The 25,075-nt window shown below is 29.5% G+C and overlaps 2 protein-coding genes across 2 annotated transcripts in view; both read left to right on the top strand.

The window, feature by feature from the left end:
* LOC140431359 (uncharacterized) overlaps positions 1-25,075 on the top strand; it is a 63,459-nt gene that overhangs the window by 24,761 nt on the left and 13,623 nt on the right. The gene's annotated exons all lie outside the window — the stretch shown is intronic.
* Positions 21,370-23,164, top strand: LOC140431364 (uncharacterized). The gene is made up of 5 exons (XM_072519301.1): positions 21,370-21,500; positions 21,556-21,739; positions 21,796-21,858; positions 21,997-22,135; positions 23,001-23,164. Exons 1-5 carry the CDS (start codon positions 21,436-21,438, stop codon positions 23,162-23,164), a joined length of 615 nt encoding a protein of 204 aa, XP_072375402.1. The 5' UTR covers positions 21,370-21,435.

Raw genomic sequence — 25,075 nt, 5'->3', positions numbered from 1 at the left:
TTTATTTATATATTTCCACGACTCCTGTAATTCACCCGATTCCTAGTAAATCCTCTAATTATTTATTTTATAAAACCTAAGATGTTTGAAAATCCCCTAATTCCTGCTCCAGAATTTGCTTCTCCTTTCTGAAAATATATAGGAATCTATTTTTGGCAGAAATCTATTTGGTAGCATAAAATAAAGATTCCAAGAACGTGTACAGTTAGCAACATCTGATAATAGAATACTTAAGTAGTTTACTCCGCATTTATGCAATTGCATTGCAATGCATTGTATTGCATTAACGGCCGATTTCCGAAATGAAAAAATTATGTAATCGATGGTTAATCGTTGATTAAACGCATTTTGAGTTTCAGAAACGTCAATCAAACTACATTCAACAACGGTCGATCACCTGATTTAACAAGCGATTAATCGTTAGTTAACAGTCGATCTTATGCTACTAAAATAATGGTATGCATTACTATGCTGTATAACAAAATGATTTTAAACAGACTTTAAAAAAAATAAATATATATTTAATTTATTGGCTATTTATTTATTCCACAGTTATATTATATCCATATGCTTCATTGAGAACTATAGGTGAAGCTAAAGTATATGAAATATACTTTAGGTTTAGTAATAGAAGTATTACTATAAACAGAAGTATAAATACTATAAATAACAGTAATAGAAGTTTTGACCATCCATACATAGAGACTTCAGCAAATGTCTTCCGTACAACTCTAGAAAATATATCAAGCAAAATGAACTGGCAGAACAAAGGCCTATCGTTTGATGGAGAATACATCAGCCATGTGAGGTTTGCAGATGACATTGTTCTGATGGCTAATAATCCTGCAGAACTTATAAGCGACCTAAATGCAGCTAACAATGAAGTTGAACTAAAAATAAACTTGAAAAAACTATGTACAACAAACTAGTGGATGTCCAAGATGTAATAATAAACACTACTGATAGTATCTGCATACATACATAACACCAAGATAACTGCTACACTATATCCAGAGGTTTAGGATTGAAGAGACAGAAAAACAAACAAAACTTCATATAATTTAAAAATTTAATTAAAAAAAAACTTATAATTCATTTAAGAAACCTTTTATGTTATCTAGCTCCCTGGAAATTGTTTTGAGGACTTCTGTTTGTTCCCTTATTGCTTCAGTTTGATCCCAACTATATGGGAAATGGTTAGATTTTTACATAATTTATAATCGTCATCTTCAGTGCCCTCAATTTCGAAGAGTTTCTTTATATGATCCCATTTAGCACTTCATATTGTGCCTTTCTCCATTTGAATTTTAAATTATATTTAAAAAATTATTTCTCACACCTTTTAGTAAATGTGGAGGATCATATAAAGGAACTACCTCTTTACCACCAATAAGAACACCAAAGAGACTATTATTTTCTCCTTTCCGAAGAAAATATTGATTGGTTTCCTCATATAGCCTCTTTATCGCACCTACATTTGATGACCCTTGGTCGCAAATAATGGTTTTTACTAAAAGGCCTACTTGTTGACAAGCTAGCACTATTTCTTTAATGACTTTTACAAGAATATCTTTACTCATGCCAGATTCATTAAAGTAATATGCCAGAGGTTGTTTCCATTTTTTACATATACCCCTTGCCATGAAAACCATAACTTTGTCTACAATTACAGGCCTTCTAGTATGTTCCCCATTGTCTTGAAACCCCTCTACAACATCTTTCCATTTATTATATTGAAGTGTAGGATCCAAAGACATTTCATCCAAAATAATGCTACACATGAAAATGGCTCCAAAGGCCCTCCATTTACTTTTTCTAATTCGAAATACTCCAACACATTCAACACAAGTTGCTGAGAAGTCTAAGGCTTGCCAGGCATACTCTAAAAATAAAAACCTTTAAAAATATTTCATATTGTCTGTTGACGTAGTTTTAGCTATATTTAAATAATTAATGTCAATTAGAGGTTAAAAAAATATATTATTCGTTATTAGCTAATACATGAATTCCTTCCTTAATAAATTGAACACGAAGGTAAGGATTAGTCGTTATAACAATTGTTTGTTAAAAAATATGTATATTTAAAGTATGAAAAAGGATTGATTATTTAAATCAAACAAAAATAATTTATAAAAATATTACAAACTCTGTTAAAACAAAATTTCCAATTGTCATGTCAATTGTCAGTAGACGAATCAATCAGATATCATTGTTCTATGGCTGTCTTTGTTCAATGCATGGTGTTGTGTATGGACAGGCGGTTTAAGTTAATAGTTTTAGTTTCTGTGAGTAGGAAAGAGACGTAACATAAAAAATAATTCGTGAATAATGTCATACTTGTGCAAAGATCCGGCGGACCGACTGTAAATCTCCTCCCTATTGAACACTAAAATATTCCTAGAAATCCATAGATTGAAATAAATGTATATATGGTTGCCTAATTCTAAGTAAAATGATGGGATGTATTGATGGTTGCCTAATAAAATAACATGGATATATAAAATACTTGTTGTTTTATACCTTTATTTTAAAAACATTAAATTTTAAACGGTAGAATAGCGAATATTTGAATAAATTTAACCAAAACAGAATAACGTACTTATTTATGGCTTTGAATATTCTATTTAATATATTATTATGTATTATTCACTTAATCTAATTAATACAAAATACAACTTGAAGAAAAATGAGAAGGTGAAGCCTAGAACTTTATTTATATATTTCCACGACTCCTGTAATTCACCCGATTCCTAGTAAATCCTCTAATTATTTATTTTATAAAACCTAAGATGTTTGAAAATCCCCTAATTCCTGCTCCAGAATTTGCTTCTCCTTTCTGAAAATATATAGGAATCTATTTTTGGCAGAAATCTATTTGGTAGCATAAAATAAAGATTCCAAGAACGTATACAGTTAGCAACATCTGATAATAGAATACTTAAGTAGTTTACTCCGGATTTATGCAATTGCATTGCAATGCATTGTATTGCATTAACGGCCGATTTCCGAAAGGAAAAAATTATGTAATCGATGGTTAATCGTTGATTAAACGCATTTTGAGTTTCAGAAACGTCAATCAAACTACATTCAACAACGGTCGATCACCTGATTTAACAAGCGATTAATCGTTAATTAACAGTCGATCTTATGCTACTAAAATAATGGTATGCATTACTATGCTGTATAACAAAATGATTTTAAACAGACTTTAAAAAAAAAATAAATATATATTTAATTTATTGGCTATTTATTTATTCCACAGTTATATTATATCCATATGCTTCATTGAGAACTATAGGTGAAGCTAAAGTATATGAAATATACTTTAGCTTTAGTAATAGAAGTATTACTACAAAACAGAAGTATAAATACTATAAATAACAGTGATAGAAGTTTTGACCATCCATACATAGAGACTTTAGCAAAGGTCTTCCGTACAACTCTAGAAAATATATCAAGCAAAATGAACTGGCAGAACAAAGGCCTATCGTTTGATGGAGAATACATCAGCCATGTGAGGTTTGCAGATGACATTGTTCTGATGGCTAATAATCCTGCAGAACTTATAAGCGACCTAAATGCAGCTAACAATGAAGTTGAACTAAAAATAAACTTGAAAAAAACTATGTACAACAAACTAGTGGATGTCCAAGTTGTAATAATAAACACTACTGATAGTATCTGCATACATACATAACACCAAGATAACTGCTACACTATATCCAGAGGTTTAGGATTGAAGAGACAGAAAAACAAACAAAACTTCATATAATTTAAAAATTTAATTAAAAAAAAACTTATAATTAATTTAAGAAACCTTTTATGTTATCTAGCTCCCTGGAAATTGTTTTGAGGACTTCTTTTTGTTCTCTTATTGCTTCAGTTTGATCCCAACTATATGGGAAATGGTTAGATTTTTACATAATTTATAATCGTCATCTTCAGTGCCCTCAATTTCGAAGAGTTTCTTTATATGATCCCATTTAGCACTTCATATTGTGCCTTTCTCCATTTGAATTTTAAATTATATTTAAAAAATTATTTCTCACACCTTTTAGTAAATGTGGAGGATCATATAAAGGAACTACCTCTTTACCACCAATAAGAACACCAAAGAGACTATTATTTTCTCCTTTCCAAATAAAATATTGATTGGTTTCCTCATATAGCCTCTTTATCGCACTTACATTTGATGACCCTTGGTCGCAAATAATGGTTTTTACTAAAAGGCCTACTTGTTGACAAGCTAGCACAATTTCTTTAATGACTTTTACAAGAATATATACATATATATATATACATATATATATATATATATATATATATATATATATATATATATATATATATATATATATATATATATATATATATATATATATATATATATATATATATATATACATATGCCCTCACATAAATATATTTTTATTAAATTCTCTAGTATTTAACTTCTTAAAATAACCAAATACTTGTTATATCTAAAATTATCTAGTATATAACTTATAAATTAATTTTTTTAAACAATATCATTTCAATATATATATATATATATATATATATATATATATATATATATATATATATATATATATATATATATATATATATATATATATATATATATATATATACATTAACAGTATACGACGTATGTCAAAAAATATGAATTTCACTCAAGAGTAAAGTATCTTTATATTTCACAATATCGAAAATTGTTATTAGGAAAAATTGTTTGGAATTAAAAATTATGTGATAATATCTAACTACAGTCTTCTAATTGAATTTTTTTTTTTTTTGTAAATTCGATAATAAAAAAGTTTCCCAGATGGTTCCAAGTTAGGCAGACATACTGTATATATAATTCTATTAAACATACTTACTTGGTGGTAAAAAGAAAGATGGAATAGCATCTTTTTTAATAGTGGATTTATTTATTAGTCCAATATATTGTGCATCTGACCCAAAATGGACATTACATACATGGTATCCACGTAGCCAATCATAAATTTAAGAATTCTTCACGGTCAGAATCTGAGTCACTCATATTACCAGTGTCTGTTATGATTGGTTGAACGTTAGTGTCAACCATATTTTTTTCTCGGATATACCACTTTGTAATAATTTCATGAGTATGTTTCACACATTTTTCCCAAATTTCTGTGTTACATTGGTTTAGTGCCTCTTTCCACATATTTATAACAGCACTATCAGAATGTCCATCTCTACCAATATGCTTATTGTAATATGACTTGCAGTTTGCTCAAATTAATTCAATAGCGTTGAATTCACAGTGATAAGGAGGTAGTCTCAACACTTCATGGCCGTGTTCTCTTAGTAGTTCATCAATTATCTACACATTCTCTTTTTTGTTCATTTTCGCAATTTGTAATAATTCAGGTTTTGTGAGTTTTGCCTCATACTTGATCTTGTGAGTTGACAACCAGGTAATAATTTCCATTCTAGTTGAAATAGTGGAAGGTTGCTTTTCTAAAAGCACACTGTGGTATGGAGCATTATCCATTAGGTACAATTAATGATGGCTCTTCTAAATTGGGAATTAATTTTTCACTTATCCATTTAGTGAAAATTTTATTGTTCATTTCCCCATGAAAATCAGCTACTTTAGATTTTAAGCAAATTAATAAACTTGCTTCAGTAACAAATCCTTTCGAAGAACCAGCGTGCAACTTCTTTAACCCTTAATTCATTACTTATACTTTGCAGAGTAACATGTTTCTCTAAAAAAAAAGAACAGATAAGTACAGAACAAACCACACTATTAAAACTAGTTCAATGAAAAAAAAAATAATACTTTGTTTTTATAAAACTATAAATTATTTCAAATTAAAAAACTCACAAGAAAAGTGACTTACTATCCATTAATGTATTCAGCAGAAATTTTCTTAAACTACTCTCAACAATCTTTTTTACTACATACATTTTATAAAGTATTGATTAAAAAGTACCTTCTGGTTATCATGGTACATGATACCATTATCTTATGGTATATCAAATTCAGATTGAAGAAATTGGTAACTACTTACTTTGTTGGTACATGTCGTATACTGTATTACTCACTGCCATTTTTGATCCCTCAGATAGATCAGTTGTTTTGTTTTTCGGACGAGGTCTACTTTTGCTTGGCTTTGAAAGAATGTGATTATTTTCTTTCCTTTTAATAATTGTACATACTGTTCGTCGTGATATTTTTAATGCAGCAGCTACTCTCTTAAATAAAGAATTGTTTAATGATTTTCATAAACGAACATACATTTCAATATGTTACCTGTTGAACAGATGAAAATGGCTCCAAAGGCCCTCCATTTACTTTTTCTAATTCTAAATACTCCAACACATTCAACACAAGTTGCTGAGAAGTCTAAGGCTTGCCAGGCATACTCTAAAAATAAAAACCTTTAAAAATATTTCATATTGTCTGTTGACGTAGTTTTAGCTATATTTAAATAATTAATGTCAATTTAGAGGTTAAAAAATATATTATTCGTTATTAGCTAATACATGAATTCTTACCTTAATAAATTGAACACGAAGGTAAGAATTAGTCGTTATAACAATTGTTGGGCATTTCCAATGACGTATAATATATAGACTAAGCGGTCCCGTATTCTCGCTATATAATCGGGTGTCCGAAAGATCTCCGCTCAAGGTTGAAGGTATGTTTACCAGAACAGCGGCGTGCTCATTTATACTTTAATGACAATAATTATTTTTTTAATTAAAATTAAATATTTATAATTTTTTTTTGTTCTCGTCTATAAGAAAAAAAATTATTTTTATAATGTTTGTAAAGTACATTACCTGAATTTTAATCATTTTACCAATATGAAATATTGAAGTTTTGCCTAAAGATTAAAAATTCTAATTTTTTAAATTGTATTAAGGACTATTAATTATTATTTAGTGTAAAGAAAATTTTGATATATAAATCTAATCAGTTTTGCATTTCCATTAAGAGTTTGAGTCTATTTAGAGAGTCGAAAGATGGCTGGAAGTCTATAAATAGTAAGGAAAAATTATATCACTTTTAAATCAGCTGTATTAGGAAGTGAATGGCATCTATGGGTGATTTTCTTTTTCTAAAGCCGGGTTGATATTGCTCTAGTGTATTTTCGGTAATTTATCTATTTCCCAATATGCTTGACAACATATTGTATATGGTCTATGTGGTGTTCAGTAACATGATTCCTCTGTAGTTACTTATATCTTTCTGTCTCCTGTTTTTAATATCCTTATTAGATGACCCTTTCTCCACTCCATCGGTATAGTTTTTGAGTTCCCTATATTTTTACTAGTTTAAGAATCCGGTGCATCAGTTCGTCTCCTCCATTTTTTATTAATTCATATCTCATTTAATTCATGTTTCATCCCTTCCTGGTGTTTTTCACTGTTGCAATAATTTCTTTGTATGTAGCAAATTTTGAAGTTTATATTAGGGAATTAGGAAGGAAATTAATAGGTTACTTGAGTGCAAACAAACAACAAACTTTTGAATTCTAATTTTGTAGTAATGAATTAAATACAAACAAAAAAACATCAAATCGATTATAAATTATTAACAAAAACCATACAAAAGAAATAATCATAAAACATTTTGCAAAATAATTTTAATTAAGGCATTAATGCACACAACTTAATAAATACTGTTTCATTTATTTTCTAAGACACACAATATGTTGTATATAAAGATACAATATTGAAATGATATTTATTTAACTGCTGTCTTTTGTCTTTATTCAATTTATAATGTCTTTATTATAAGGTTCTTATTTTAATTTATTAAAAAGCACGATAACTTATATTAATTTATTTAACGACTCAATAATACATAATTTATTTAAAGGCGAATGTGACAATTAAATCGCGGGCGCGAGTCTTCAGATTTAACTAACTCCTTCAATGAAAAATCCATTATTATATATGAAACCACAACTGGCCTAGAATTCAGGAGAACCCCTAGAAGGTCATCGTCTGACCGGTTTTCTTTCTGCCAGCTGGTAGAATTCTCTCGTATAATCTACAACATATTAGTGAATTAGTCATAATATATTTACGGTTATTTTTAGGCCATGATATTTATCGTAACAATATGTTATAAATAAGTTATATACCAAAGGCATGGATAACTGTAATGGTGGAGTGCATATACAAAATAGGACAAGATAATGTCCTGCCTAAATCGCACAGGCCGATCAGTCTTACATCATTTTTGTTGAAGGCAATAGAAAAAATTCTTGTTAGGCATATTAAGGAAAGACACTTGGGGAATCATTTTCTCAATGGCAACCAGCATGCATATATAGAAGGAAATCAACAGAAACATCAGTGGACAAAGTAGTTCAGAAAATCGGTCACTCAATTAATAATGGAGAGAAGATACAGAAGGCACATTTAATAATGCCCTGTCAAATAGATCCACTATCACTGTGTGTAACTGGATCAAAGCAATGCTGGAAAATATATTGATGAATGAGTAGAAGATTCACACAGAGGTGCAAGGAGAGATTTTGTTCAAAACAGCTAAGGGGTTTTCAGCACAGGGGGAGTGTTTTCTCCCCTCTTCTGGTCACTCCTGGTGGATCACTTGATGTCGCTTCTTGACGCACACGGAGGAAGAAGTACATGCCTAGAGGGATGATCTAGTAATTATGGTAAGAGGAAAATATGGTAATTTTCTATCCAGCACACTCCAAAGAACATTAAATATCCTTAGTAGGTAGCATGACATGGAAAAATTCTCTATCAATCTTAGTAAAACATCTAGGAGTAATATTAGATGTGCAGCTTACATGTAACGCCCAGTTGGAAAGAATAACCAACAAAGCAAAGGTTTCACTTTCCACATGTCGAAGAATATGTGGGAAAACATGGGGTTTGAAACCCAAACCGATGTACTGGCTATATATGACTACAGCCAGACTTATGATTACGTATGACGCACTTATATGGTAGTTTAAATAAAAACAAAAGACCACCAAATAGAAGCTGAATAAGCTTCAACGACAAGCATGCTTAATCATAACACGAGCCATGTTGACTATCCCAACTGCCTCATGGAGGTCATGCTTGATCTCTCTTCATTACATAGGTATATGGATGGAGAAGGATGCGAAGATAAGGTGGATAAGATGTCAGGAAGCAGGGCAAAATGATACCTGGATCAAATCTGGAGAGATAATTAAAAATTACCTAGATTTGGAAATAGTATACAATGCAACCTAAATATAATTTCTAAAAGTCGTTTACAAGTCCTCTTTATAGGGAGGTACAAAAGGGATTTAAATAAAACAAATCTCATAATGGCAGATCAATGCTGGTATACAGACGGCTTTATCCTGACAGTGGTCTTGCGATTTCTCCCACATAGAAATTGTTGCATTCACAGGGTATTTTATAAATGCAGTTCTTTGATCTCCCTTGTACCTTGTTAGGTTTGGTTTTGACAGGATAGATTTCAGTGTATTGGTTGTTTTGATATACTTATTAACTATCTATACTAACTAACTATATTACTAAATCTTGTTCATGAAGAAACATTAGACATCCTTGAAAAAATGGGTGGACCAACTGAACTTTTTATAAGGCGGTATAATAACAAAAAGAAGGCTTAACAATAAAATATTTTGTAGAATTCAAGGCATTTGCTCTTACACTCCATTTTTATTCGCCTTCTGCATATAATTATGTTAGAAGGACATTTTAATAAATGCTTTCCTCATACTAGAACACTCAGTAGGTGGTTTCAGAGTGTTGATGGTGAACCTGGATTCAATAAAGAATTTGATGTTCTTCGTTTAAAATCTATGAACTTTGAAGCACCATTTGTATGTAGTAGTATTATGAATGAAATGCACATCCATCAACAAGAGTGGGTTCCCGAAAGAAATAAATGTTTCGGATACATTGATTTTGGCACAGGATTAACTGTATAAACATTAAGTAAAACAGCGCTGGCTTTTTTGCTAAATTTTGTTAATGTTATTAAGGTTGTAAGTTTAACTTTTGATGGTGCTCCAGTGAATTTGAAAATGGGTTAACGGTTAGGTTGTAATTTGAACCATAATACCTTAAAAACTACATTTAAACACCCTTGTACAAATACCAACATTGTCCAGCATCGTAATAATTCTGATATCCATTTGATTAAATTGTTTGGGAATACTATAGGTGAGAAGTATGATCATGTGGATAGTAATAATGACATTTTAGCATGGATATATTTTAAAGAATTAAACAACTTGCAAGAGAATGAACGTTTTCATTTAGCTAATAAATTGCGAAGCCAACATATTCATTTTCATAAACAAAAAATTAAATTAAACTTTGCTTCTCAATTATTTAGTAAAAATGTTTCAACTGCATTTGACAGTACATGTGTCAATCTACAATTGAGACACATATTTCGAAATAAAAAAAAAATCCTATAAAACCTATTGCAACTAGGAAACAAAAAGCCATTGTTTAAATAATTTTAGAAATAAAGACTTTTAAAAACAGCCAATCACTATAAGTAATTTAAAACCACATATAACTGGTAATTCAATTTTAAATTCTGAGAGATAAAAAGGATTTTTAGATTTTAAAATATATATCGCAAGTTTGAAAATTTTTGTCCAGGCTTTAATTATAAGCGAAATTTTAAAATTCTTGCCATTTTATAAATGTGCTTTTAACATTATATAATGTACTATTCCGCTTGTCCCGTTCATTAGGGATGGTACAAGCTATAGTTGTACATGTTTGTATTTATATGTGGTTAAAAATAAATAATTAATAAAACATATATTCAATAAATAAATTTAAAAACTCGAACATCGAAGTAAAAAATTTCTGTTGTAAGTGGTATATTTAATTAAAAATCCAAATGAATTATAATAAAGTTCAGAACGTTTTCGGACTAATCAGTCCATCTTCAGTGAAGCTAAAAAGCAAGTAATTCCACTGTTAAGAAAAACGTTAAGGTAAAATTATAACTGTCAAATGCAAAAATGTGATTTAGATTACTTACTTTTGGAGTACTTGCGTAACTAAACGCAAAACAAAAACAGTAGATGGGTTTACATTGAAGAAAACATACTTAAAAGTATTAAATTATACGGCAAAATGCCGATGCAATTGAATTACTAACTGGGAATCATCAGTGTTGATTAACTTCCCGCTATGGGATTTTACCATCGACTTTCGTAGAATTGACAACTAGGATATAACATGTGTTTTTTGTTTGACTTTCGGATTTACAATACCATTTTTCAACGACTGTTATGAATTAGGCGGACGTACAAACTTTTTAAAAACGTCTTTAAATACAATAATAAATTAAAGGTAAAAAGTAAAAAAATAGTTATAAAAGAAACTACAACTACATATAGGTTACTGAAACCTAAAAAAACAGATATAACAAAGAAGTGTAATGATACGGAATAGAGCTTTAAATAAGGTGGGCATAAAAATAAACAAGGTAAAATCAATAGTGATTTTACCTTGTGTGGAATGATCTTTTCTATTCATGTTTAAACAGTATCCTTTTAGTCAGCAAACTTCTCATACGATTCTGCCTATCTACAACTAATTTTTTTTTGGCTTCATGATGAAGTCTTAGCGTGAAATACTTTTTTAAAATTAAATTTAATAATTGAATGCGATGATTGTTGAGTAGTTTACTGTCATAAATGTGATCACCAAAACTATCCATGATGTCACGAGGCAAATTATTCATTGTGGCGTTTATTAATTTATTTAATAAATTTTTTGAACTACTTTCAATTTTGTTTATATACATTCTAAAATTTTTCTCTGCCTCCTTGCATATTTTTTATAACTAAATTTGAAGCATTAGTTAAATTTTTATATTGTTTTACTAACTGTAATTTTGAAAATGTTTCTTCACTTTCTAATATTATTATGCATTTTGTACATTTAATGATTTTTTTTTAAATTTCGAACTATAAAGCCAGAAATATATCCAATTACATCTTCTACATAAACACTTAAATATAAAACATCTTTTTGAAAATAGTCATGCTCATAAAAAATTGTTGTCTTTTGTGTAAAATCTTCTAAATTTTCTTCTATGTTTCCTAAACTAGTAATAGGTCGTGCAGATGTTGCGGTTAAAATGCCAACATTATTTATATTTTTAACATTCCCTGTATTAGGTCCTGATATTTCTGTGTGAATAAGCAATATTTTAAAAGCTGCCTCAAATTGTCGGGCAGTTGGATTATAGTTATAACCCCCTTTACCCCTTACAGCCCCAAAAAATAATTCTAAATGGTCTTGCGACAGTTTGTAAGAAAGTAAATATTTTAAATATTTTTTTTCTTTAACCAAAAGATTAAATAATCCTTTCAAACTTGCGATATTTGAAATGAAACCCAAAAAACCCACTTTTCTTTGTGAAGATATGATACTTATATCATTTAATTTTAAATCACATATATACCTCTCAGCCATTTTTAAATATTCAAAAGTTTCCTTCTCATTATTAATATTTAAAGAATTTTTAAACGAGTATTTAGAATAATATGTCATACTATTAAATATATCAAACAAATTATTAAAAATCATGATAAATTCCGAAGTAGCTTCTGAATTTTTAAATTGATTAAAGTTTTTTTCTTTGTTGCAATATGTCAAAGCGTCTGCCACACTTTTACTTAGGGTTTGAACAGCTAAGTTTACCCTCATCTTTCCTGTCCCCATCTCAAATGCAGATACCTCAATTTATTGGCAGAAGGTAATTTTTCATCATATTGCAAGTCATTTTTTAAATACTGCCATTCAATTTTTTCATTTTTTACGTTACTCAAAACAAATGTACCCATACAATTACGAACCAACTTAATCATGTGGCACGCATCTAAAAATATAAAAACTTTCTCCTTAGTTATTGGATGTAGAAAAAAAGGCTCAATATTTGTTGCAGATATTTTAGCACCTAAAGCATTGGCCATTGATAAATTGTTGGTAGCACCATCAAAAGTTAATGAATAGACTTTTATGCCTGAATCATAAATAAAATTTAAACAAAGATTTATTAAGGATGCTTTTTCTGATCCACAAAAACTGTCAATTAAAAAATATGCAACTGGCACTTTAAAATTGTCATTTAAGGCTACTAACATAAACACCAGTGCCTCTTTTGCTTCTGGTACATTATCAGATTCTATATCTGTACCACAATCTACATAGCCAGTAAATTTTTTTCCATTCCATTCCACTTGCTTACGAATAGACATTTCATCCAGCACTAAATTACACACAAATGTTTTATTTTGCTTCCCTGCTTCTTCAACTTTGTTTTTCAAAGCATTTAAAGCTTCTTTGGAAAATCCAGGTGCACCATCAACAGTTTGGTACCATTTTGTTATGGTTGATGGGTGTGGTAATGAATTATTAAAAGCTCTTCTTACAAAATCATAGGCTTTTGCTGAATAAAAATTTAAAGTCAGTGCAAATGACCTTAATTCTGGAGAATATTTGGCACATTTGGCACCCTTTAAAAATCGTTGAAACAATTCTTTGGCTGATTCTGATAAAGAGGCCTAAAACAATAAAAAATAAAAAAATAATTATAAAAATAAAATATAATAATAATTTAATTTTATACAGAAGTAAAACACTTCACATTTGTATGTAGGTATAAAACATTTAATTTAAAACTTTTTTAAAAAGTGTTGTATCAAAATTGACACAGGTGCATTACATGACGTTTTCGATCTCATTCAGATCATCCTCAGTGCCTGCTTTTGTAATTGAAAACACTAAAAAAATAGCTGTGACATCAATATATGGTTTTACATGTTTCAAAATTTAAATTCTAATGTGACCATATGTCGATGACATTGGATAAAGATTTAATACTTAAAGAGCAACATGTTTCTTTGCTCGACTTGAACATGTGATTCTTGTCAGTTAAAATGACAAATACCAACTGGCTGAGGTGACAGGAAATATAATTCAAGAAGAAGTGTATCTTCACAGTGTTAGCTTCAATTACAAAAGAAGGCACTGAGGATGATCTGAACGAGATTGAAAACGTCACATTAAGCACCTGTGTAAATTTTGATGACACTTTTTAAAAATGTTTTAAATTAAATGTTTTATACCTACATACAAATGTGAAGTGTTTTGCTTCTGTATAAGTTTTTTAAACAATGGTATACAGCCAACTACTGGGAGTTCTCCATTAATTTTTTAATTTAATTTTGTTCTTTATGGAATATGTGAAAGAAAACTTACCAACAACACAGATTCAGCATTTTCTGTAACATACAGTTTTTCTTTTAATGATTTCACCAATGCGTTTAATGTTGTTGCTCGTTGTTTCCATCTTTTGGTAGATTTTCTTAGGGTGTCAAATTGTGTATTTTTTTTTGTTATATACATGTCTACTGATTCCATGTACCTTTTTCTTTTTCTTGGGCAGTCCAAGTCCGACATGGAAAAATCCCCCACATAATGCTTCCTAAAAATAAAATGATTAATGAAAGAAAAATTGCTTATTCAAGGATATAATAATGCAAACGAAAAATTAAATGAATTTTACCTCTTGTTAATTTTTTTAGCTACTAATTCTCTATCTGCAGCATGCCCTTCGATATTTTCCTTGCCCAAGAATTCATCAGTTTCTGAGGCAGACAAAGTTCGTTCACTGCTAGCAGTTTGTGTTGTTGAACTGCTGGATATTTGTCTGAAAAAATATTTAATACACTTTGAATGTAACACATTGCAAATATAAATTTGAATAAGTTTAAAATATGATTAACCTCTATACAGTTGGTTTAGAATTATTACATACCTTCCAGTAAGAAATTCTCTAATTTCGAAATTTAAATTATGGCTGTCTGATGGACTAGGACAAGCTTTAGTTCCTACCACCTCTTTAACATCTTTAGAAGACCTGTATGCAAAGAGAAAACAATATAGAAGAAACAATAAACAGAAAATTTATATAAATATTAAATACCAATGTAAAAATTTAATAAAAGTATCACCCACCTTGATATAGCTAATGGTTTTGCATTTTCTTTTAGACGAACAAAGCCAGATTTCGTGATAAGATCATTTGGATCAAAATGATCACAACAAATACGTGACCATCTGGAAAGCTTGTTCTTATTTAATTGTAATATGTTTATCCAAATTTCTTTTTTTTTCCCCAAAAGGAAATCTATGAAAAAAAAATTAGTAAGAAAAATTCTATGCAATGATTTTAATAAAAAAAAACAAAAAATTTAATGGAAATTGTTAGTATTCAGTATAATGCATAATAATTTATTTATTTATTAAATAAATAACAACTATAACGCCTCCACTGGCTATCACCACATAACCTAATATTTATAAAACATACATATGAAATTTAAATATTGGTTGTCTTTATACTTACGAGAGTATATCGCAAAATTAAATATATAATAATTCACAATTACAGCGTAGAAACAACAGTTTCGATATACAACGTAATATACTACAATTTTTACTGGCTGGGTTAAAGAAATTTCAGACAAGAGTCTTAAGAGATAGAGATAATTAATCTACTTTTATATAACTCTTCTAGAGCATTGGTAAGTCTTTTCCATTACATATTTTTTTCTATATTAGTAAAATTTTGATCAGCTACTGATATGTCACCGCATGGCGGCAAGAAAAAGCCACCTGATCTCCAAGCGATCAATAATGAAAACGATAATATGGATATTTCGAATAATGAAAATAATACAATAATAAATGATAAGTCTGATAATGAGAAAAAAAATAAATTTAATCAAAGCGACAACAGATACAAGAATAATGCTGTAGGGCCATACTTAGTTGTAGTAGAAGGAATCGAGAAAAAATTTAAAATAGGCAAGTATAATCATTTACAAATAGCAAATGACCTCTTCAATTTAAATTTAAAAGATATCTTGGAGGTTAAAGTCAAAGGTATAAATAAAATTGGTGTTTCTTTCGCAAACAGCGAAGCGGCTAACAATTTTATTAATAACCCTATCAATCTTAAAGATAAATATAAAATATATATTCCATATAATCAAATAACATGTAAGGGCATCATCAGAGATGTTAACCCGTCACTAACCGAAGATCAAATCAAAAACTCATTAATCTCACCCTTCGATGTTATAGACATCAAAAGACTAAACAGGAAAATAATTAAAGATGATAACTCGGTTGAATATGCTCCTACAGGCACAATACTTATAACTTTTGATGGTAAGATATTGCCAAGAGAAATAAAAATTAGTTATCTTAAATTCAACATTATTCCATATGTGTCGAGAGTCACACAATGTTATAAATGTTTGATATATGGTCATACCAGGACTCTTTGCAGAACTAAACCAAAATGTCATAATTGTGGACAACAGGTGGAAGAGGGTGAATTAGAGTCACATCTAGAGGCAAAATGCCTAACGATGTGTATATATTGTAAGAGTCCTGAGCATAACTCAGTTAATAAAAAGTGTCCTGAATATACCAGACAAACAGAAATTAAAAAGTTAATGGCATATGAAAACTTATCATTTTATGAAGCTGCACAACTAGCACCAAAAAATTATTTAAGCAAAGACTATAGAAAAGAAGATAGTCAATACCATCCGGCTAACTTCCCAAGTATAAAACCAAAACAAAATACAGAAAACAACAGTATTAATATTAATCAAAGAAGAACTACTGCAAGCCAGTGCATAAATTCTAAAAGGAGTTACGTTTCGGCAGCCAAATCAACGGGAACAATAAAGAAAAGAAATATTTCATATGATAAAACTATACATGAATCGCAATTAATAAATCAAAATGGTAGATTATCTCAACTAAATAGTACAGTTCAAATTAATGACACTCCATCTATATCTGGTATTAATAACAACAATTTAAAACATAATTTTAATAAATCAACGCCTGTTAGTGCATCGCAAAATTACTGTAATACAATAGATGATTTATACAGAAAATTTACAAATATGAATAAAGAAGAACAAATTAAAATTAGAGAATTAATATTAACATATTCAGAACTCAACAAATCAGTTCCTGATCTAGACGATCAGGACAAATATTATTAAAAAAATAAAACAAATTATGAGTTATACCAACAACTCACTTAAAAACATTAGTTTGATGCAATGGAACATGAATGGCTTTCAATCCAATAATTACAACCTGAATATCTTGATAACAGAACATTCTCCTGATATCATTATGTTAAATGAAACCAAACTTAAACCTCATCAAATATGTAGAATCAAAGGTTATGATGTAATTAGGGAAGATATAGAAAATGGAGCAGGAGGTATTGCCACACTTATTAAAAATAATCTAATTTACAGTAGGGTTAATTTAGACTCCAAATGGCAAAGCCCTAACTTTAGATATATAGCTATCAAAATAGATAAATATACAATTATAAACATTTACTCAAACCCAAAAAATAAATTATCATATAATTTTTTTGAATATATATATAATAATTGGAACAATGTGCTCATTATGGGAGACTTGAATGCACTTATGGGTGTGAAAATTGGACAATAAATAAGAAAACCAAAAACAAAATAAGAGCAACAGAGATGGAATTCCTAAGGAGAAGCTGCAGAGTAACAAGAAGAGACAGAATAAATAACATGGAGATTAAGAGGAGAATGAGAATGAACTCCGACATAATAGACTACATCGAACAGAAGAGATTAACATGGTACGGACATGTCAGAAGAGCAGACCAAAATCGGTGGATAAATAGAATAACAGAGTGGAGCCCGATAGGAAGAAGAAAGAGAGGCAGACCCCGAAGATCTTTCAGAGATGAGGTGGACGAAGCAATGAGTAGAAGAAACCTACAGGAAGGGGACTGGCTAAACAGGAAAAATTGGAGAAAACGGTTGAGTGAAGGAATACAGTGAAAACTGTGGAAATCCTTGTATATGTATGTGTATGAATGCACATCACCCATGTTGGGGTAGTCAAGTAAGTAATAGAAATGGTAACCTTTTATTAAAAATCTTTGACGAGTTTAATTATATATACTTAAATGATGGAAGAAGCACTAGAATTCATACCCCACTAGAGGGATCCAGCCCTGTAGATCTATCATTTGTATCTGACTCTCTAGCAATACAATGTACATGGAATGTCTTGAAAGATTGTGGTAGTAGCGATCATTTTCCTACAATTATTCTAATGAAAATTAACTATAGTGAAGGAAAAAGCATTACAACCAATAAAAACTTAAATTTTAGAAACAACATTAGAGAAATTGATTGGAACAAGTATAGTAAATACATAGAAGAACATTTAAATACAGAAAATCAATCCTATGACCACTTCAAAAGTATAATTAACCAAGCAGTAAAAATTGCTATCCCAAATAAACAAGGCAGAGGCATAAGAAAACTGCAATATCAAAAAAGAGTACCTTGGTGGGACCAGGAATGCACTGAAATAATAAATAAAAGAAAAGAAGCGTTAAAGGAATTTAAAAATAATTTTAATCTTAATAATTATATCAATGCAAAACACATAATTGCTAAATCAAAACGACTTCTAAAAACAATAAAGAAGCAAAAGTTTATGGAATATTGTGGGAGTATTAATAGAAACGTAGACATCAGCTCTATTTGGCAAACTATAAGAAAATTTAAAAATGCATTCTCTCAACCTTCAAACAATAAACTTCCCAATGAAAAAATAAGTTATGAAATATTAACTACCCTTTCAGTAACTAATATTGAACCGGATTTTCTCGGAATCTCACGGAATTAAAAAATAGTCTATTTTTAAAGAAAAACACATCACCAGGCCTTGATAATATTAACTTTAATATGTTAAAACATTTACCTGAAATAGGGCTAATATGGCTACTAAATTTATACAACAAGGTTAAAGAAGGTGAACTGATTCCCAATGAGTGGAAAACTCAGATTATTATAAGTATTCCTAAGAACAACAAAATTCAAAATTATAATTTAAGAGCAGAAAATTATAGAGCTCTGGGACTTTCATCATGTGTAGTAAAACTACTGGAATCAATTATTAAAACTAGGCTGGATTGGATCGTGGAAAATCAAAAAACATTTAGCCAATTTCAAGTAGGATTTAGAAAAGGTATGGGAGTTAACGATAATTTAAATTATTTAAATACTTATGTTCAATTGGCTTTCTCACAAAACCAATATGTAAATGCTACTTTCTTAGATATTAAAGCAGCTTTCGATCATGTGAATATTTACATACTATACAGACTTCTTAATAATCTTCATATTCCAGTAGACATCAATAACCTTATATTTCAATTCTTAAACAATAGGACTCTATATGTTAAAAATCATTATCACGAAATGGTTGGACCATCGCATACTACACAAGGTCTAATACAAGGCTCACCTTTAAGCCCAATATTATTCAATATTTATCTTAAAAATATATACACAATAATACCTGAAAATTGTGTACTTCTGTCATATGCAGATGATCTAATTATCTTAACAAAAGGTAGTAATTTTAACCATATAGCAAATCAGGTAAACTTTATCCTATATGAATTATCCAAATGATTTGATACACATAATCTTAAACTATCCTCATCAAAATGCGAGACTTTGTGGTTTAAAATGAACCGTCCTATTAGTAATCCACCAGATATAAAAATTAATGACTATATAATCCCTAATGTTCTGTCGAAAAAATATTTAGGTATAATATTTAAGCACAATCTAAATTGGTCAGACCAAATAGATAACATGATTAATAAAGCCCAAAAGGGCATTAATATAATATGTGCTCTTTGTAGAGTATGGTGGGGATCAGACCCAAGAACACTAAAATTAATATATAATGGCTTGATACAATCACAATTAGATTATGGCGCTAGTATAATTAATAACTTCTCTCAACAAAATTTTATGAAATTAAACCGAATACAATTCCAAGCTTTGAGAACAACACATGGGATGATGAAATCTACTCCCACTAATGTCATTTTAGCAGAAAGTGCAACTATCGATCTACACCATAGATTTAAATGGATTGCCACGAAATACATAGCAAAGATTAGCACAACTCCAAATCACTCATTATTAAATATGCTTCTAGACTTAAAAAAATATCATGGTTATCAACAAGGATATTGGAAGGGAAAAAATCCAACATATTTGATTGACGCTCTAACAGAAGTTAAAAAGTTTTTACCATCAATGAACACAAGTGACATACCAGCCTGCTACTCAAATGAATATGATATCTACACTTATAATGTACCAATTATAAAAACATTATTAAAAAAAAAAGTTCCCATAACCTTTGGGAATATTACAATTTTGTAAATTCGTATTACTATAATTACATACAAATATTTACAGATGCTTCAAAAAAACAAAAAAATCAAAACCTTGAGGAAGCCAAAACGGGCATAGGAATACACATACCTAGTATAAATTATTCCTTTTCTGAAAAAATTCCTTCACTTATTAATATCTGTACAGCAGAAATAATAGCTATTCAAAAGGGTCTAATGATTTGTGAGGAAAAAAGTTTTGATAAAGCTATAATATTTACGGACTCAAAGAGCGCTATAGACAACATTAATAACAATATGATAACTGCAACAAAAGATTAGAGTCTTGCAAGTTAAAAAGAAACTATACTATTTAAATAAATATGGGAAAGATATTAGATTATGTTGGATTCCTGGACATAATGATATCAAGGGAAATGAAATAGCTGACAATCTGGCAAAGATTGGAGCTGAATTAAATATTCCTGCTAAAATTCGATTAAGTAACTTGGATATCATGCCATTATTAAAAAATAAAATATGTTCTATGCATCAAAATAATTGGTTAAATTCTTTTCAATATAAAGGCAAGTGGTATAACAACATACAAAATTTTTTTCCTAATAAACCATGGTTTGACACAATCCCATACATAGGTAGATAGGCGGCATATTACTACCATAATTAGAATGAGGAGTGGTCATTGCCTGACAGGAGTACATTTATATAAAATCAACATTCGCGATAACCCATACTGTGAATGTGGGCAAATGGATACACTAGAACACATATTTTGGGAATGCCCAATAAACAAAATATCGGCCGGTTTCCGAAACGTTATTCAAATCTCTGATCATCTAACCGAGCTGTCAGATTTGATCAACTGTCAACTGTTAACCAGCGACCAGTTTCTGAAACGTTAATTATTATCTTAAAATTACATGATCGTAGAAATCGATTATCTGACATACGATTTGGTATCGATATTGTCACAATCGGCTGTCATCCTTCAATATTTCAATTATTCTAACCAAACTTTTATCTAAAATAATAAATAATATATTAACTTGTATCAAAGAATATAGACGCATTGTAGTTAAATAATAAATTAAATAGTATTGTAGTAAATAATAATAATAATGAGCAGTCCTAGAAAAAATTATACCGAGAGAGAGACATGTTTGCTCTTAAGTATAATTGAAAAGTAAGTATAAAATTATAGTAGTTACAGAAAAAATTTTTAATTATATTTTTTTTAGATACAAGAATCTAATAGAGAACAAGTGTACTAATGCTTTGTCGACAAGCGAAAAAAATGCAGCCTGGGAAAAAGTAATGTTGGAACTCAACGCCAGCGCTGAATCTCCAAGAACTGCAAAGCAGTTAAACACTGCCTATTTAAATTTGAAGAGGGCCACTCGCCAAAATATAGCACAAGAAAACGTAAGTGTAAAAATCTTTCCATTTATGTACAGCTAAATGAATTGATTACATTTTAGATTAAAAAATATACTGACCAGAAGATTTTGGACCAATTAAGGAAGGATGAGATTGCAGACAAAGTAGGTATAAATCTTTTTAACATCATATAAATAGTATTACACTAGTTCTGAGTGGGATGTCTTTATAAAAATTTCATGTAGCCCACCTAGTGTTAACTAAATAGTAGTGTTTCTTAATCAGTAGTGAATTGTTTTCAGAAAGAAATACATGCAACAGGTGGTGGCACATTTAAGCCACGTTTAACAGAGGTAGGTGCACAAATGTTGGGATTAATTGGAAACCAAATCCAACCTTTAACCAATAGTTGTGACAGTGCATCTGCTTACTTTACATGTGGTAAGTTCTTATTTGATTCAATTATTTAAATAAAAGCAACTAAATCTAAATTAACCCATTAATGACCAACCAATGAAAAACATTAATTTTTTCAAATTTTTTATTGAAACTTCTTAAAAATATCTAAACTAAGACAGGTTTATAATTTTTTAACTGACAATTAACAATAACAATATTTTTTGTATGAATATAGATAAATATATAGTATGACTTTTGCATAACCTACATTTCTTTTGTGTACTTGTATCATTCCTTCTAATCAAATGACCAGTGTTGTCAAATCTTACATCATCAGGCAAACTATCTTTGGATAGATGTCCATAACATGAGTGAGAAGCCAGTTGAGTTCACAGTTCCATAATAACGTTTAAATTTCATAAGATAATGCAAGTGATCAAAATTATAATTGTGACATTTTATATCATTTGCTATATTGTAAATCTTCCAGTCATTTACAGGCTTTCCCCGAATGAACTCTTGCATAGGTGACATCCAAAATATAGTACCATTTTCTGATCTGTTGAAAGGTTGTGTTCGAATATACCAAATTGTAAAAATTTTCTATTCGTCATGTCAAAGATAGGAGTAAGTTTGACAAAATTATTATCTTGGTATAATTGAGTATTATCACACAAATGAATATTTTGTTTGATTGATCGAAATTTATTTCTTAGACTGATTTCCCTTAAATCCCTTGTTTTTATCTTGTGACAAATACATGTTACATTGTGGCAAAGTATGATAGCACAATAATATGCAGATATTGATAAAATATGTCAGTTCAGGGTGCATAGAGGCACCTTTAGCTGTTAATGGGTTAAGTAATTCAATTTAAAACTATTTATATTTTTTTTTATTTTTATAGTTACACAAGATGTTGAAGTAGAGGTTAACAACTTTCAAGAAATAGAAAACAGGGATTTGTCTGGCAGTCAGTGCTCCTCTGCAGCACCATCCACATCTGCTGTGCTGCCAAATACAACCAATAAGAAGAGGCTATCTAAAAAAAAAAAAAAAATTAGGAAGTGAATCTTTAAAAAGAATGTTTTATAAAAAAAAATTGGAAGGTGCAATTATAGAAAAACGGACAAAATTAATTAATCATAGTAATGAGTTGAAAAAAAAAATATCCTAGATTTAGAACTAAAAATAAAAACTTTACAATATGAAAATTTAAAACATTAAAAATTTTGTCTTGTAGCTTTGTAATTCAATTTACTATTTTTATTGGGAAATAAGCCACAATTCTACTTTAAAACAAGTTGTTTTGACATTTCGATTTCTACTTCAGAAAGCGTTCACAAAATACAAAACATTAATAAACTAAACAAATTATGTTTTTTGTTACTTGCTGAACAATTCTTATAAAAATTTAATTTTATATAACTTATTCATGTAGACAATTCAGACATATATTATACATTTTAAAGTAGATGACTTTAAAATCATATTGTCAATATTTTTGAGTTGTGTTCCTGGGACAACTTTATTCAAAAATAGTTATTTAAAAATAACTTCATATGTATGTTATTTAAAAACTTAAATGATGTACCCTCTATATGTTATAGACTTATTAATAATTATATTTAATATTTAAATAAACTTGTTTTAAAGTAGAATTGTAGCTTATTTCCCAATAAAAATAGTGAATTGAGTTAAAAATTTTATTATGTGAATAAAGTAATATAAGTAATAAATCAAATTGTGTTTTCAAAGTTTATGTACCCACCTATTGAAATGAGTTGTTACTAGAGATGAACGCATAATTGTATTCTCATTTCTTCCAGCAATCTCACACATCTCCTCAGGAATAGAAGCTTCAACATCTATTATATCATCAATGTTGTCATTGTGATTGAGAGCTATATTATGCAATACAGCACAAGCCACAACAATGTTCATGGCTGTATCTAATTTTACCCGTAGCCCCATAGACAGGCAAGGAAAACGCCTTTTTAGTACCCCAAAACATCTTTCTATAGGATTTCTTGTGGCCACTTGTGCTCTATTGTAAGCTTCCTCGCCATTTGTTCTGGGCTGCAAAAATGGGGTCAACAGGTAACTTCGGCAAGGGTATCCACTATCTCCTAAGAGAAAGTCATTCCCATACACACCACTTTCAAAATCTGCACGTACATGGCTATCATTAAATATAGTTGTATCATGTACAGAACCAGGCCATCTACAAATGATATCTTGAATTCTCAGCTGTGCATCACATATTGCTTGTGTGTTTAAAGAAAAGTAACCTTTTCTATTTCTGAACAGTTCTGCTGTTGGGCCTCCAATTGACTGAATTTTTATGTGTGTACAATCAACAGCACCAATTACATTTGGAAAATTAGCCAATGCATAAAAACCAGATTTAACACTTATGCGCTCCTCTGCTGTTGCAGGCATCTTTATAAAAACTGGTCTTAATCTAGCTATAGCAAGAGATATTCTCTTGATGATGCGACATGCTGTTGATTTGTGCACTCTTACATTATCAGCTACAGTCAGTTGGAACCCTCCAGTTGCATAAAAGCTGATTGTCAACAATATCTGCTCAATGGCACTAATAGATTTGTTGCGTTTGGTTGTTGGTTCTATATTATCTATTAGTCCTACTAATTCTGTCACAACTCCTTTAGACAGTCTGTATCGTTTTTTAAATTCAGTATCATTGTAGTGTGTCATAGGATTCATCCTGGTTCTGCGATTAACTATAGGGACGGCATTCTCCTCCTCGCTCGACAATGAAAAATCAGAAGTGTCCATAATTTACAAATTAAAATAAATATTTTTTTTACAAAAGAGCCTTATTTTTATTGAATAATATGACTTACCTTATTTACAGATTTATTTTGTAACAATTTGTTTTGGGTATTTATTAATTACACTATATTTAATTTTAAAAATCTAAATTATAATTAAATAACTAATAATTATAATTAAAAA

Source organism: Diabrotica undecimpunctata, unplaced genomic scaffold (genome assembly GCF_040954645.1).
Source record: "Diabrotica undecimpunctata isolate CICGRU unplaced genomic scaffold, icDiaUnde3 ctg00000709.1, whole genome shotgun sequence".
NCBI lineage: Eukaryota > Metazoa > Arthropoda > Insecta > Coleoptera > Chrysomelidae > Diabrotica > Diabrotica undecimpunctata.
The sequence above is the reverse complement of the archived record's forward strand: the minus strand, read 5'-3'. Positions and strand labels throughout refer to the sequence as shown.

What these genes read in the sequence shown, in the direction of transcription:
- LOC140431364 (XM_072519301.1), top strand. Translation starts at nt 21,436, where the DNA reads ATGAGCAGTCCTAGAAAAAATTATACCGAGAGAGAGACATGTTTGCTC. An exon ending in AAAATATAGCACAAGAAAAC is followed by an intron (nt 21,740 to 21,795) that starts GTAAGTGTAAAA and finishes ATTACATTTTAG; the next exon opens with ATTAAAAAATATACTGACCA. An exon ending in AGGATGAGATTGCAGACAAA is followed by an intron (nt 21,859 to 21,996) that starts GTAGGTATAAAT and finishes AATTGTTTTCAG; the next exon opens with AAAGAAATACATGCAACAGG.